Source organism: Zootoca vivipara, chromosome 16 (assembly GCF_963506605.1).
Source record: "Zootoca vivipara chromosome 16, rZooViv1.1, whole genome shotgun sequence".
Taxonomy (NCBI): Eukaryota; Metazoa; Chordata; class Lepidosauria; order Squamata; family Lacertidae; genus Zootoca; species Zootoca vivipara.
The window spans coordinates 2,396,665-2,412,717 of record NC_083291.1 but is presented as its reverse complement, the minus strand read 5'-3'; the positions used below and the strand labels follow the sequence as shown (position 1 = coordinate 2,412,717).

Below are 16,053 nucleotides of genomic sequence, written 5' to 3'. Positions count from 1 at the left end.
ACCCGGGTGCTTGCTCAGTCTTCTGCCCAGGTGCTAACAATAAATGTACAACTTCCAGCCTCCTGCCTTTGGTGGTTCTATCTTTAAACTGGGCTTGGGCTGGACAGCCCTTCAAACAAATTGGCCATCATCTGTGATTTAGGACACATGGCAATCCTGGAAACCCCTGGGATTGCTAAGAACAAAACCGCAGGTGCAGTGAGGCTATTAGTTAATTATAGTCAGGGTTGGTCCCTGCTAGGCCTGGAAGCTGTTTTTAGGGCCAAAATTCAGTTTTTGGAATATGCAGCAAAGCCTCATGACGACTATACATCCTGGGAACTGTAGTTTCCCCTTCACGGAGCTAGAATTCCCAGCCTTATTAACAAACCACATTTCCCAGGATTCTCTGGGAGAAGCTTTTAAAATGTGTGTCGGATGCACCTTAAATGTATGGTGTAGATCTGCCCTGAAGTCATTTTCTTCCCTTTACAACATAAATTTCTCACAAATGAATAAAGTCGTAAAAATGCGTCTGGGCTAGTAACTGGACTGACTAACAAGGACCATGACTCTGAGCATGTGCAGAGTTCTCAAGTGGATGAACAGAGCAGGCCGCCTTGGGAAGTGGTGGTGGACTCTCCTTCGCTGGTGGTATTTAAGCAGAGGGTCAGCTATTGGTCAGGGGTGCTGTAACTGCGTCCTGGAAGGCGGCTCCAAGACGACCCTCGCTACTCTTATGATTCTGGGCATTAATAGCAGCACTTTCAAGTCCAAAAAGATTCACTTCTGTGCAGAGCTGAGTCCCATCACCTCCCCTTCTGGCAATGAAGTTCTGCTTAACAGTAGCAGCTGCAATTAGTAGGGTTCCGGTGCTTAGTCGATGAATTGGACAGTTTAATCAATTAAAAACATTTTGCTGACTTAAAAAAAAAGGAGCCCTAATTAATTGGGCAGTAGACCTTAAGAAACATTATTCCGCATATATAAAACCGGATTACAAGCATCACTTTAAAAGAAAACACACACATCTGTGTGCAACAAGGACTCACCAGTGCTGATCCCTTCTATGACATAGGTAAAGGTAAGGGGACCCCTGACCATTAGGTCCAGTCGTGACCGACTCTGGGGTTGCGGGCTCATCTCGCATTATTGGCCGAAGGGAGCCGGCGTATAGCTTCCAGGTCATGTGGCCAGCATGACAAAGCCGCTTCTGGCAAACCAGAGCAGCACACGGAAACGCCGTTTACCTTCCCGCTGTAGCGGTTCCTATTTATCTACTTGCACTTTGACATGCTTTCAAACTGCTAGGTTGGCAGGAGCTGGGACCAAGCAACGGAAGCTCACCCCGTCACAGGGATTCGAACCGCCGACCTTCTGATCGGCAAGCCTTAGGCTCAGTGGTTTAACCCACAGCACCACCTGCATCGCACGTGACATGCCTATGCATGTCAATTTTAAAAACATTTGCCCCCTGGAGAATTATTGTTTTCCCCTCACATGCAAACATAGATTTGATCGATTAATTGTCAATCAGTTCAGACTCATACGATTAATGAATTTAAGCTGCATACCTGTACCTGCAAGAAAGAGCCATTGAACTCAATGGGACTTCCAAGTAGATATGCAGAGGATCGCGCCATATGGTTTTCTGGTGGCAGCTCCAGAAATGTCAGAATGCAACCAGGGGAGGAAAGCTTTCCTAGAATGTTATTTATTTATTCAGCTCTACCAGAAGGGCGACAATCCTCTGGAAATAGACATGATACCAATAGCATTCATCAACAAATAAATTCAGTGGTGTGTTGAAAACTAGCTTGAAAAACATCAGGCTTTCATCGCAACCTCTTTGAGGCCCGTTTGACTTAAGCTGCCGCCAGGAAGACTGCTTCTACGGTCACCGATATTCAAACTGGACGCACATCGGTCCTGGGCCACCGTAGCAGGACGGAACCGCTTGTGCCCCCCTTCATCGATCTTCTCAAATACGTAGCCGGGCGGCTCTTTGTACGTGGCAGGGCAGATATGGACTTTCTTGGGTGTGTAGCACGTGGCGTAGGTGGTTTCGTCAACAAACGGGACGTGAGGCCGAGCTGCCGGCAGTCGGGGCTTGAAGCTCTTGGTGAAAGGAAGCGGGTGAGGAGTGTAATGGCTCTGGAAGGTGGTCAAGGTGTCCATGGGGACTTTCGGCAATGTGACCTCGGAGTTAGGAACAATGGCCTTAGGTTTCGAATAGTCCCAGTGCTTATAATCCTCCTTCATGGTGGAGCAGTGGTTGAAGGGGTCCGTGTGGGTTACGACACAGGCCACAGGTTTGCAGGACGTTGCCGGGCGGCCGTGGGGATCGACGTAATGAAGCTGCGCCATCGTCTTAAGGTCCATCTTCTCCTTAGGCGGTATGTACGCGGGAGGCTTCCTGCTGAACGGCGGGGCCGTTGGCCAAGCTAAGAACTTTTCCCGAAATTCGGTAGTCCCGACAAAACTGGAAAGGTCCGGCCTCACGTAAGGGGGCTTCACGGACTGAGCGGGTGGCCCTGCCAGCCCTTTGTAGGACTGCTTGTGGGTGGTGAGACCGTCGAATGGTTCGCTACAGGGCTTGAATGGCTCAGGGACGTGGGCATGACGTTTTGACATGGGGTGTGCCACGTAATTCAACTTATAATTGGTCATACTGTCCAAGGGGATCTTTGTAATGTGTGGTGATCTAAAAGGTTTGCAGCTCTTTGTAATCACTGGGCCCTTGTAAAGGTATTCATCCTGGTGCGTGGTCCGAGAGTCAAATTTATCTTCTGCTGGGCGGAAAGTGTTTGCCGGCTTAATCATGTCCCTTTTGGCCTGCTTCCATGGCAAGTAATCAGCTGAAATGTAAGGAGAATGCGATTTTAAAGCAAAATCATGTGCTAACATTTGCTAACTAATAATATGGGGCTATTGTTTATCCTCATATTCTCATTTCCACTCCACTTACGGCATACCATGTTAATGAATACAATAGTAGGATTTATGCAAACGTGGGCATGAAGAACAAATACAGCTGCTTTGTTATTAGAAAGATGTCAAGACATTCGCTGTATGAATGAACACAACGAAACAGATGAGATGCACGCATTATCAACATGGTAATTGTATAGCTGAATACATACTGAAACAAGACGTCCCTGGATCACTGTCTCTTTGTACTTCCCTCTGTTTTGGGATGTGCAACATCATGTTAAGAACATAAGAGCCTTCCTTGCTGGATCAGACCAATGTCTAGTCCAGCGTCCTTTTCCACACAGTGGAATTCCTATCAGATGCCTTTGGAAAGCACACAAGGAACAGTGGGGAGCAAAAGCCCTCTTCTTGCAGCAGTTGCCCCACAGTGACTGGCCTTTAGAGGCAGGCAGGCTGCCTCAGATTCTGGCAGTAACATATTGCCATTATGACCAGATGCCATTTTGAATTAAATGTGCATTTCCTGAGTTGAGCACCCAAAAAAAGGTGTACAGAAAGAAGCCTGCTTCTTCAATTTTACTAAAACAGCCCAAAGAGATTGCAGGGTAGCATACGAGGGTGGGACTGTAAGAAACACAGGGCTGCCTCTGAAATCGACCTGATTTTCCCATGCAACGTGATTCCACTAAGTGATTCCTGGTCCCCATTACAGCAGCCAGAGAAAGTTGTGGAGTGGGTCTAAAGGACTGTAACATCACAGTATCAACAATGAAGGTAAGTTCTTCTACGTATTACCCTAAAAGGGAGAGATGCTCAACAGAGGACTACAAGCTCTCTGTTGTGAGTGGGGAGGTGGTTTGACTCTAGTTTGGCATTCGAAAGGATAATGATGATACCAGCTCCGTACTTCATGGGTATTTTGACTCTGCTGATGAACCTATGACCTAGGAGTCGCCCGTCTTTTTAGGTCTGTGGGCACATGTGGGTCCTTTTAGTTGAGTGCCAATGAGCACCACTGATACCCCTCTCCCATAAGAGTCAGAAAGAGAGAACGTGTGCACTTGGCTTCTTCGAGCATTCTCAGGAAAAGTAGAATAAATCCAGTAGAATTTATCTGAGCCTTGAAAATGGTAATGAATCCCAAAAGTTATCTATGTGTTGTGTGTGCAACAGCCCTTATTGTCTGCTCTGGCACAGCCCCAACAATTTGTTGTGATGCAAAGCCCTGTGTGATCTTTAACTTCTTCCCGATTCTCATCCGCACACCTGCATCTTTGCTACCTGAGAAGCTGCCATCAAGACAAGCCTTGGAATTTAAATCTGCTTCCTTGCAATGCTGCCTCTCGAGGAGCACAGAGGTGCTTGCAAGGGATCTCTGCGGAGAGCCACAGCTTAATAGCTACTGCAGGCAATAAAGGATTAAGGTTACTTTGGGAAGGAGCCACGCACATGTACTGAAAGGAACCATGGGGAAATGGAGCGACAACTAAGTGAGAACATCCCTCATTTTTTTTTAATGGCTGCTTCTTAACACAGTCTCTATGAAACCATGGAGCAAATTTATAAGGATTACCTTTCAAACACGCTTTTTGTAGGCCATTGAAGACGTACGGAAGTATTTCCAGAGTTTGCCATTACTTGTGATAATCTGGCCTAGGATGTTTGCTGATATGGGAGTTTTTTTACAATATTTGGAAGATGACAAATGTTTCCATATGTCTTCCATGGCACGGGTGTGGGTGTGTGGGTGTGTTTTAAAATGAACTCCACACATTTAGAGCTCTCCTAGGTATTATGAATACATTTTACTTTGTTGGAGCCAACAGGGCTCCCATCCACCATCAAAATATGTTACAATTTCATTGAAACTCTCCTTCTTCTCTGGTGGGTATTAATGGCTTCCCATGTATCACCATCTTGAAAAAATTAAGAAATAGGGGAGGGAATCAAGGATACACACCACATGTTAAAAAAAAAAGCTCAGGCAGAACTCAGCATAGCCAAACAAAATGACTCTAAAATTAGATTATCTACCTATGGAGAGATCAGGAGTGTATCTAGAAGATAATGTTAAGACTGGAACAATACACATGCTGCAAAGTTGCAAGGCATTCGTTGCGACCTGATAGCATCATTTTCTGCCACACTGGCTGGCTGGGTCTTACGTCCTCTCGGTGGGGTGGGGTCTATGTAGATGTAAATGCAAAAACTGCATTTTCCCCTCTCGCTGTCATTTCTGTCTGAATTGTATTCCATCTCCATATGATGAATGGAAGGAATTGTCCCTGACCTGACCTTGAAAGAGAACAGGGTAATGTGGATCTGCGTTGGTGGGTCTGATCCCTGCACCACAAATTCCCTTCTAACTCTGTAATTGTAGGATTCTATGAAATGGGGTAAGTAGGTTGTATCCGAGGCTTCCATCAGCAGAAAGGGGAGGGAGGCAATTGGGGGCAATCGTCCTCTGCCCCAGTGCACCTCCTCCCACATTGTTCCAAAGCAGGGCCAGATTTCGGTTGGATGAGGCCCTCAGCTAGTGAAGGTAATGGGGCCCTTTATTTGTCCAGCTGCCCTTTGTCAACATCTAAAGCCATTTGCACATCACAAAATATGTATTTTATCAAATAATTGTTGAACTGAAATACAATTAAGAAGAAGTACATTAATAGTGAAATACAACTAAGAAGAAATTGCTGTTTTGAGGGGTAGTTTTTAAAAGTCTGGAAGGGATTTATCTGTTTTGCATTACTTTCTATGGGAAAGCACGCCGTGGTTTTGGAAAGCTTTGGTTTTGGAACAGACTTCTGGAACAGATTAAGTTGGAGAACCAAGGTACCATTGTATATAGAAATGAGCAAACCAGTGATATTTTAGGGAGCAGGCTAGCAGGTGGAGTCCATTACTTTCATCAGGCATAGACAAACTCGGCCCTCTAGATGTTTTGGGACTACAACTCCCATCATCCCTGACCACTGGTCCTGTTAGCTAGGGATGGTGGGAGTTGTAGTCCCAAAACAGCTGGAGGGCCGAGTTTGCCTAGGCTTGACTTACATCATAGGAGCCTACGCAACACAAAACACTGTTGCTGGATGTAAGGTAAAGGGACCCCTGACCATTAGGGCCAGTCGTGACCGACTCTGGGATTGCGCACTCATCTCGCATTATTGGCCGAGGGAGCCGGCGTACAGCTTCCAGGTCATGTGGCCAGCATGACAAAGCCACTTCTGGCAAACCAGAGCAGCACATGGAAACGCCGTTTACCTTCCCGCTGTAGCGGTTCCTATTTATCTACTTGCATTTTGACATGCTTTCGAACTGCTAGGTTGGCAGGAGCTGGGACCAAGCAACAGGAGCTCACCCCGTCACAGGGATTCGAACCGCCGACCTTCTGATCAGCAAGCTCTAAACTCTGTGGTTTAACCCACAGCGCCACCTGCTTGTTTAGCTCATATGTAAATCCAGCACCGTTCCAAATCCTCCAGAGTTGACTGAGGGTGGAGCTGCAGTGGGGAGAAGGAATTGCCTTCCATTCCACTGATGGAAGCAGCTGCCTTGAAGTGAATGGAGAGCTCCACTCGCAGGAACTCCATGAGTGCAGTTTAATTGGTCTGACTCTGGCTAAGGAGATATAACTGCCTGAACTACTAGAAAGCGCCACTTTGCTCCAGTCCTCCAAATCAATTAAATGTGCCCTATAAACAATGGATCAGCACAATATGCCCAAGACCATGGGACCAATTCTTAGCTGGGGATTTCCATTTGCAGAGAATTGTGATAAAAAGTTGTAAACTGCAACCAAATGTAGCCGAGCTGCATTTCATTACGGCTCTCGGAACCCCAGCAAAGGCTCTGCAAATCATTATCTAAGGTTTTCATATGGTTCATCTGCAGGTAGTTTAAGCACTTCGGTTTGGGACATTAACGTCATTGAGGGGATGAATCCACACACCCGAAGGGCCAGGTAAGACGGGACAGAAGGGGCATGCGTGCACAATCGGCATGCGTAGGCAGGGAGCAGGATTGTGTCCATGGCATGCCCTCCAACATTTCTCTAATGAAAACAGGGAATCCTATTCTGCGTCAGGAAGATGCTCCCGTGTTTGATCTCCCACACACATAGACTTCATCTGCACATCGACCTATGGCACTTTGAGCCAATTGTAACCTCTCCACCGAACCAACCTCATAGGATTGTGGTGAAGGAAAAACGTGTGAGAGAAGGGATCATGCCCAACACCTTCCACATACAAATGGAATGAAATAAACTTGTATCTGTAAGCTGCCTTGAGTCCCTGTCAGGGGGAAAAGTGGGTGATGATGATGCTGATGATGATGGAAACGGTGAAAATGATCAAGAACATTCCAGAGTAAATCCTATTGAACACATTAGAACTTAGTTCTGAATAAAAATGCTTAGGATTGCAATGTAAGGCTCCACAGTCTTTAACCAGTTACTTGGGAGTAAGCTCCACTGAATACAGTGGGACTTACTCCTGAGTAGACATGTAAAGGCTTGCAGTGCAAGGCTCCATTTACAGTAAAGGAATCAACACTCCACGCGTTTCCTTAAAAATGGCTGGCTGCTGAAGCATTGCAATGAAAGAATTTAAAGTGGATCGGTGACCTTTTCCCTCAAAATTATAGGTACACACACACACACACACACAAAGAGAGAGAGAGAGAGAGAGAGAGAGAGAGAGAGATGTGGAGGGGGAAGAAAAAGGAAAACCTGGACATCCCAGGATCAAATCATAAACTGGGATGGCCTCAGTAATTCCGGGACTGTCCCTGGAAAACCGGGGCATTTGGCGTGTCTGCCACAGGTTCCCCTAACCCAGTTAGTCACATTTCCTATACCTTGTGAATGACTTAGTGCATACAGACCTTCTGTATAAAAGCCCTGTAAGCAGTCTGTATGTTTGTACGCATACCATTTGTTCACACGCTATACAAAATGTTCAGATTGGAGTAGTGGATTGTCCCGGGGGCACCATCCTGCTTCCTCCTTTTGTACCAAGGGTCTACACCAATGAGTCTCTTGGGCTTGCCAAATCAGAAGGTCGGCAGTGCGAATCCCCACCACGGGGTGAGCTCCCGTTGCTCTGTCCCAGCTCCTGCCAACCTAGCAGTTCGAAAGCTTGCCAGTGCGAGTAGATAAATAGGTACCGCTGCGGCAGGAAGGTAAATGGCGTTTCCGTACGCTCTGGTTTCCATCACCGTGTCCTGTCACGCCAGAAACGGTTTAGTCCTGCTGGCCACATGACCCAGAAAGCTTCCTGTGGACAAACGCCGAATCCCTCGGCCTGAAAGCGAGATGAGCACCGCAACCCCATAGCTGCCTTTGATTGGATTTAACCATCCAGGGTCCTTTACTTTTACCTTGTTACACCTGCATCATGTTTAAAGTCTTTGAAACTCAACCAAAATCTACAATACAGGGCCTAATAACTTCCTGACCTGCCTATTTCTGACAGTATCCCCAACAGAGTTGACACTGTTCCTCTTAATATTTCTCTCAATCAGTGAAGCTGTTCCAGTGACTGTGACACTTCTAACATGGTTTTTTTTGGGGGGGGGAGGTGCCAGTACTGCAGACCCTTGAGTACCCCCAGAAAAAACCTCCACTGCTCTTAACATTTAAGTGAGCCCTTGCTTACTCTAGTTTAACAGCCTTTTCTCGGGGTAACATTCTGCCCCACAGACACAGCACCGAAAAGGCTCCTCGCTGGGTGTGTCTCCCCAGCTGCATCCAGCCTTGCATATCCTCTGGTGATGATGCAGATTCTGCACACAAATTCTGCAGTTTTTAAATACTGAGATGTGAACAAGAAGCTGCAATGAGATAATCCCACCAAGGCTGACCTGCGGTCCCCCAAACAACCACTGCCTCAGACACAGGAGCCAAGCCAGAGTTGGCCGCTTGATAGAATGAGGTGGTGGAACCTTACTGGTCCCTCACGTCACCCGATCCTCACCAAGTTGGTCGCTGCAACACCAGACTCTGGCCATTTATAGCAATGGCGCTGAAGTGCAAAAGAAAGCATCTCCGTCCTGCGGCAAATTGCTATGGTGACATTCTACGGATGAAGGCGTCTTTGTTTCAGCCCCATGTCCAAGATGTTGCAAAGAAGCAGATCACCTTATAAAATAGCTCCTTTGACACTTACCTTTGTACGTTGGTACTGCGGTCATCCTGTCATCGGTAGAATATTTCCGTTCCTGAGGCACGCAAGGAGGCACTCGCTTAATGGGGTAAGGGTTGTAGTCTTGCTTATACGTAGACAACAGGTCCATAGCTGCATTGCTCTTGAAATATTGTTCAGGCGGCCTCAGCTTTATAGGCGACACTTCATGAGGGACGTAATCTCTCCTGTAAACAAGAACGGCGGCATGGCTCACTTGTGTTAATACCGTATCTAGAACCGAGGGAAAACGTGTGTCTGTATTGCGCCGGTCCTTAGATAATGTTCTCGGACAGGTTCAACACCCCTGGAAGCTGGCAGGGGATTTGGGTGCCAAGCCAACTCGCCCTGTCCCCGCAACTGTGATTTGTTTTAACTGTTCCTAATGTTGGATTTTAGGCTATTGTGACCTGCCTGGGGACCTGCTGGTGAAAGGCAGGTAATAAATTTAATCATCATCAAAGATAATAGTCTTCCATTTTTTTTCTTACACCTGAGTCCCATAACTAGCCCAAACACGCACTTGAGGACACTTTTTATTCCCCCCCGATATCTCTGCATGGTGGTAATCAAGCTGGGAATCTATAGTGGGTCCTAACCTGGCAGTTGTTAAAGGCCAATCGTTTAAAGAAAAAGAAACTCACAAGCGTTGTGCTTAGCAGGACATTGCTGCTGCTACTGTTATTGCTGCTGTTTACAAACTCTGCTCTCTTCCCCACCCCATAGCTTCTTCTTCCAAGTCTAATGAAGCCCCATAGATAAGGCTGCTCCATACGTTCTTGAGTATCATAGCTAGGGACAGTTCAAAAACCTCCTGTTCTGCAAGAATTCTCAGTTTTTAGACAGAGGCTCTGAGATTACATCTGTGAGATCCTTTAGTACCCTTTGGGTGCAGCTTATCAGGCCCTGGAGATTTGAATTCATGGCAAAGTAGCTAGGTGTCCCCTTGCCACCCGTCAAGCCTTGTTCTGCAATGGCTGTGATTTAATATTTTTTTGTGCTCTGTACTCCTCCGATGGCCCGCTCACCGTAATAAACACAGGGTTGATCTTCCCTGTCTCAGTTTATTAGGCCAAAATATGGCTGTCCAAATGTAGCCAGGGTGTTGCCCAGAGGTATTGGTGTTACTGAGAAAGAAAGAGCAAAATCCATTCTGCACTCTCTGCTCTCTCCATTCAGCAGGATAACAAACCCTCCATCATTTCCCGAAAACCAGGACTTCACCCCACACGGGACTCCAGCACACATCTTTTCCCAGGTATGTCTATTTCTTGGCTCACAGATACCCATCACTTGCCGCTTCTTTACCTCATCGTGGAAATGCCCTCCATTGGGACTGGCTGCTTATTGTACTCTACGACAGGTTTGCAGGATTCTCTGGGTCCAGTGTTGGGATAAAGTAGGTATTTGTCTGTATACTCAGTGAGGAGGCATGGCTTCTCGTTCATTTCATAGGGTCTGGTAATATGAGGGCATTGGTGGCGCCTGGAGGAAGCACAAAGGTTAGGAATTAGTTGGCGTACAAAACAAGAACTTTCTTTGTCTCAGCTCAGCTCAGCAAACTGCTTCCAGGGACAGGGCTGAGGGCTGAGACATGTGAAACCGTAATAAAGAAGAGATCCTTAGAGCACGTGCAGAGATCCTTTCCCATGTCACCAGAGCTAGCCCTAAAACACTTTACAGGGGGAAGAAGAGGGACGGCTAGCCTTCCTAGTCACAGAAGTATGGTTTCCTGCCAAGTTTAAATGCGAGTGCTTTTCCGTTTTGAAATTAATTTATACCTCACCTGTGAAGTAAGGCAAAGTCGCTGCTGCTTCAAACGTGGGAGCCTTGGGCAAAACTGCAAATGAAATAAATCCCCTCGGGTCTCGGGGAATATTGACAGTTGCATCCAGAGATAAGTCTGCCTTTCCTGTATTAAAATTCAGTGGCCCATGCTTTTGACCTCCCTCTCCCTCTGCAGAAATCCAAGAAAGGCTGGAATGCCTACAGGTGATTTAATGGGAACAATCTGGAACATTTCTAGCTGAGAGAAGGTTCTGGTCCCAGGCCTCTTGAGCAGGGACGAGGTTGGAATTCAGTTTGATTTGCATTACCCAATTCACAGTTCCTAAAACAGTACGCAAACCAAAAGGCTGGTATCAGTTAAAATTTGCGCTTCTCCAAGACGAGGATAAAACAATAAATACAGGGGGAAATAGTACGTTGATGTGAACTGAAACCGTAATGCGGCAGAAGGAAGTCTACAATAAAAAATAAGTAAAGAGATTTAACCCACACCAAAGGTTCACAACATACAAGAAATACCAACACAGGGTAGAATCATATTAAATAGAATCTATCAGGTGATAGGTATTGAGAATGTTTAAGTTATCATTCTGTTATAGTTAAGTTTTCTTAATTTGTATCTTTTTTCGGTTTTTCTTTCCTTTCTATTCTTTACTTTTTTATGTATGTTGACATGTATGTTTTTTTCCTTTCCTTTCCTTTCCTTTTATATAGGTTATTAATGTATGTATTTGTTAGCTATGTATTTATATATGTTTTTGCTAATAAAAAGTTAAAAATAAATAAAAATTTGCGCTTCTCTTGAGTTGAAAACTTGCAATTAAAACTTCTGTACAAAAACAAGTTTATAAGGAGAAAGTATGCCCCCCCCCCCCAAAGCATACACATGAAATGCATATTGAAAACAATACACAAACTGAAGTGTAGGTAGATTCCCACAAGGCAAGACACAGTGGTAACAGCAATAACCTTTATTGAACTAACAGAACTGGACAACAGGGGCAAAGCAACTGCTTATATACATTTCTGAAGGCCTGGACCACTCCCACTCCCAACGTGATTGGCTGTCTAAACTCCCAAGCTGCGAATCATGACTCAGAGTTTTAAGGGCCAATGGCAGAGGCCCAAATCCTGAAATGTACTGTGACTGGACATCATGTATCAAATTAGAAAACCGGGGGTCAGAATCCTTAGTCCAGACTCAAGCTCAGGCAAACAGAGTCCCCTGAACACATAACCCAAACATTAGGTTAAATTGCTTCCAAAAACATGTATATTGGGCAAAAGTACACACAAAACTCTCTAGAAGAAATGCACGCTAAAACGGTGACAAGTCTTTGAGGTTTTTCGAGAATGCAAACTGATGAGGGAATGTGGTGAACTGAAGTTAAGACGGGAGAAACAAGAAACTCAAATAAACCAAAACAGAGTTTGATTCATCCCTACTTCTGGGTTTATTTTGATTCACAAAAATCACTCGCAGAGTCCTATGTCCTGATTGTTAGAAATTCCAAATTCTGGATTCAGAATCTTCAGTTCCAAACTTAATAGTTAAGGGAGTAGAGAGTGGGAAATAGTAGTTGGGATCTATTTTCAACACCTGGAAGTGAAATTTAGAGCCAATGCAAATGGTCAAATGGACCTCTACCTCTTAGCTATGGTCCCATTGAAGTCACAATAGCTGGGCCAGCAGAAATGGTGGCAACCTCATTGACAGAGCTGGAGTAAAACATACAAAGTCATTACCGTTATTAAAACAGCCCTAAATCAGACCATCGCACTCTATTGTAATTTAATGTTAGAAAATACACTCTATTTATGGCAGCAGTACTGCCCACAGGACTGGCATCTAGTTGATCAGAAAGCCACACATTTTTTGTACTTGTGACTTACATTGTCGAAGCGGCCTGATGCATGACATCATCTGCACACAAGTGAATTTCCAAGTTCATGCAGATCATTAAAAGGTCATTAAATAGCGGTGCAAATCCTAAAGCACTAGCCGTGAATCCCCAGGGCAAGCTCTGAACCAGCTCAAACATTCTTCTCGCTGACCTAACCAAACTTCCTTTCCCGAGTCAGGCAAAGAGAAATATTCAAGCCAAATGCATTTTTTCTTTTAAGTACAGCAAATTTCTGGCATTGTTCTGTATCTCAGTGACTTTATTCAAGTTGGCCTGATCCTTTTTGTAATCTGAAGAGAAATTAACCACTTAGAAATAATTCAAGTATCTTATCCCCCTTTTCTCTTTGCAGCTGTTACAAGAACAACCGGAACTTAGAGAAAATAAGAGTTGAACCCAGTGAGCTACTCATGCGTTTAGGGGGGGAGACAAGGACTATTCCAGCTCTTTTTCTGTGTTTGGTAAAAGGAGGGGGGCACTGCAATGTGCTCAGCACACTGCCAGCATATGACTGGGGGTTGTAGAAAAATTTGGCAAGATTGGATTGGATTCTATCTACCTAGCTATCTCTTATGCTTCCCCCAAGTTCAGTTTCACGGTGCCGCTTCTCTTTTGATCGCATTGTCATGACCTTTGTTGTTGGCTGTGATATGAAGAAAATATTGATTTGCCAAGATGTATTATACGGGCCTCCTAAATCTTACTCTCAAGAGCTCTGAATGATGTATGTATGACTCGTCTACTTCATCATTCCAAACAATCTTGTGAGGTAGGCTAGGCACAGAGAGGGAGAGGGAGAAACTGGCCTGAGCCAGCCCAGAGAGCTTCCTGACTTGGCAGGATTTGAACCCAACCCTCTCCAGTCCAACCAAGCACTTTAGCCACTGCACTTCTCTGGCTCTCATGATGAAGGTCATCGTGAGGTAGGATGAATACCCCCCCGGCCCCAACTGCCAAGTCAGTTAATACCAATCTTATTTATCCACACTATTTGTGTTTTCCATATGTATATCCATTGAGGAACCTCAGGCCTCTCTTTTGCCCTCAGGACTCCCCCAAGCCACACCCTTTACTGGTCCTGCTCCACAGCCTCCTGGACTGCTTTCGCGCCTGGCTAGAACGTCCCATGATGTGAGATAACACTTTTTACTCGACCAGATAGAGGAGGGTGAGGTTAGCATGGTTGGAAAGGAGTTGAGCGTGCAAAGTTTAGTATCATCAGTTTAGCGTGCAAAGTTTGGCATTCAATTTCGTTGTACTATGTACAATGACAATAAAGTATCTATTCTATTCTATTCTATCATAGCCTTTGCCCCATTCACCCCCTTCTGGTCCCACTCACCACTGGAATGCAGGCCTCCAAGAACAACAAAAATTGTTCTCCATCCCTGATATCAATGATCCTCATGCCAGGGCAATCCTTTCCACATGGAGACCCTCATCTATACAACTCAGGGTTGGCAGAAGCACATCTCTCGAGGTTTCTAGAATGCTTCTGGGCAGAGCTAGGTAAGATATCACTATATCATCCAAAACCAGTTTGAAGTCCCTATTGTGATATCAGCTTAGTAATTTTTGACCTGGTAATATATCATGAACCATGGTGTGTGGGTGTGGGTGTTATGCAAAAATTGCAATGTGGGAAAAACCATGAAGCCAGCCAGTGCCTCTACAGAGCTCCATCCTTATTTCAGACATGTTGATATATCATACAGCTTCCTAAACTGTGTGTCATGACATGTTAAGTGTGTCAACTGCAGTGTGTCGCACAAACACTCCCCATGCTCCTCTCAGGGCTGGGAAGGGGTTAGTGTAACCTCTGGTTTGCTAGTAAAACTGAATTACGTGTTGTGAAATGATGCATGTTTAAAAAGTGTGTAACCAACATGAAAAGCTTGGAAAGCTCTGATACATCAGTGTATTGCGGTGCTTAGCTGGTGATATAGCATGACACTGGAAATCAGGTACAGGGGTGCCTCGCTAGACGAATGCCCTGTTAGACGAATTTTCCGCTATACAAATAGGTTTTGCGATCGGAGGTTGCCTTGCAAGAAGAGGTTTTCTATGGCCGCCACATCGTCTTGCGAAGCATGGCCATAAAAACCTCCAATCACAAAACCTACAGGGCATTCCTCTAGCGAAAGGGGAACGAGCTGCAGCGCAGGAAGAAGGCAGAGGAAGATCAGCTGAGAGGCAACCGGCAGAGACCAGTGGAACACAAAGGCTGTAGTGCGGCAAGAAGGGGGGGGAGAAGTGGATTCTTCCCCCCGCCACGAAGCCAGTCCATGGCGGGGGCTTTTCGGATCCTCCGCTTCCACACACACACACTGCCCAACAAGGCGGGGATGGGACGAGGCTTCTCCAGCCTCGTCCGATCCCGGGCAGTGTGTGGTGGGGAAAAGCGGAGGATTCTCCGCTTCCCCCCTCCCCACTGCCCGACACTGCGGGGATGGGACGAGGCTGGAGAAGCCTTGTCCGATCCCCGGGCAGTGTGTGGTGGGGGAAAGCGGAGAATCCTCCGCTCCCCCCCCCACCGCCCGACACTGCGAGGATGGGACGAGGCTTCTCCTCCTTTCCGCACTGTGTCGGGCGGGGTGGGGGGAAAGCTGTCGGCAGCAGGGGGAGAGGAAGGAAGAGAAAGGGCTGCTTTCTCTTCCTTCGTTCCTCTCCCCCCCCCCCCGCCCAACAGAGCCCGCATCTGACAAGGGTTTGGAAGCCCTGTCAAATGCCGACTCTGTCGGGGGAGGCGGTGGCACACACCTCTCTTGGCTCGGGGAAGGCAGGCAGGCAGGCAAGAGAACAAGCGCCTGCCTGCCTTCCCCGAGCCAAGAGAGCAAGTACCGCTGCCGCCGCCAGGCCCCTGGAGCCCATAGGAACGCATTAATTGACTATTAATTGACTTTTAATGCGTTTCCTATGGGAAACGGTGCCTCACTACATGAAATTTTCGTAGGACGAATTGAGTCCTGGAACGAATTAATTTCGTTCTAGCGAGGCACCACTGTATTGCCCAGCCCTACTTCTGGCCTGGCCATTTCAATAGAATTATCTTCCTGCTTCCTGCCCCCCTTGACATGACATGGCAAGATTTGGGGGGGGGGGTGCTCTGCGTTTATACAGGAAACTCTTTGCACTGCATGGTAGAATATGTATGTCAACACACACTCATGGGCTATGGAGGAGAATATTATTTATATCAACCCACACCACGGAAAATCTTTAATCCATATCTTTGCTAAAGTATTATAAAGCCCCTTCTGCAGTTA

At 46.2% G+C, this 16,053-nt stretch overlaps 1 protein-coding gene across 1 annotated transcript in view; it reads right to left on the bottom strand.

Moving 5' to 3' along the window:
• Positions 1 to 838: 838 nt before the first annotated feature.
• Positions 839 to 16,053, bottom strand: part of SAXO1 (stabilizer of axonemal microtubules 1) — a 31,969-nt gene continuing 16,754 nt past the window's right edge. The window contains exons 2-4 of the mRNA XM_035141077.2: positions 10,404 to 10,580; positions 9,081 to 9,283; positions 839 to 2,837 (exon numbers count right to left, since the gene is read on the bottom strand). Coding sequence (XP_034996968.2) covers positions 1,807 to 2,837; positions 9,081 to 9,283; positions 10,404 to 10,580 — 1,411 coding nt within the window. The 3' untranslated portion in view covers positions 839 to 1,806. The remainder of the gene's footprint in view (positions 2,838 to 9,080; positions 9,284 to 10,403; positions 10,581 to 16,053) is intronic.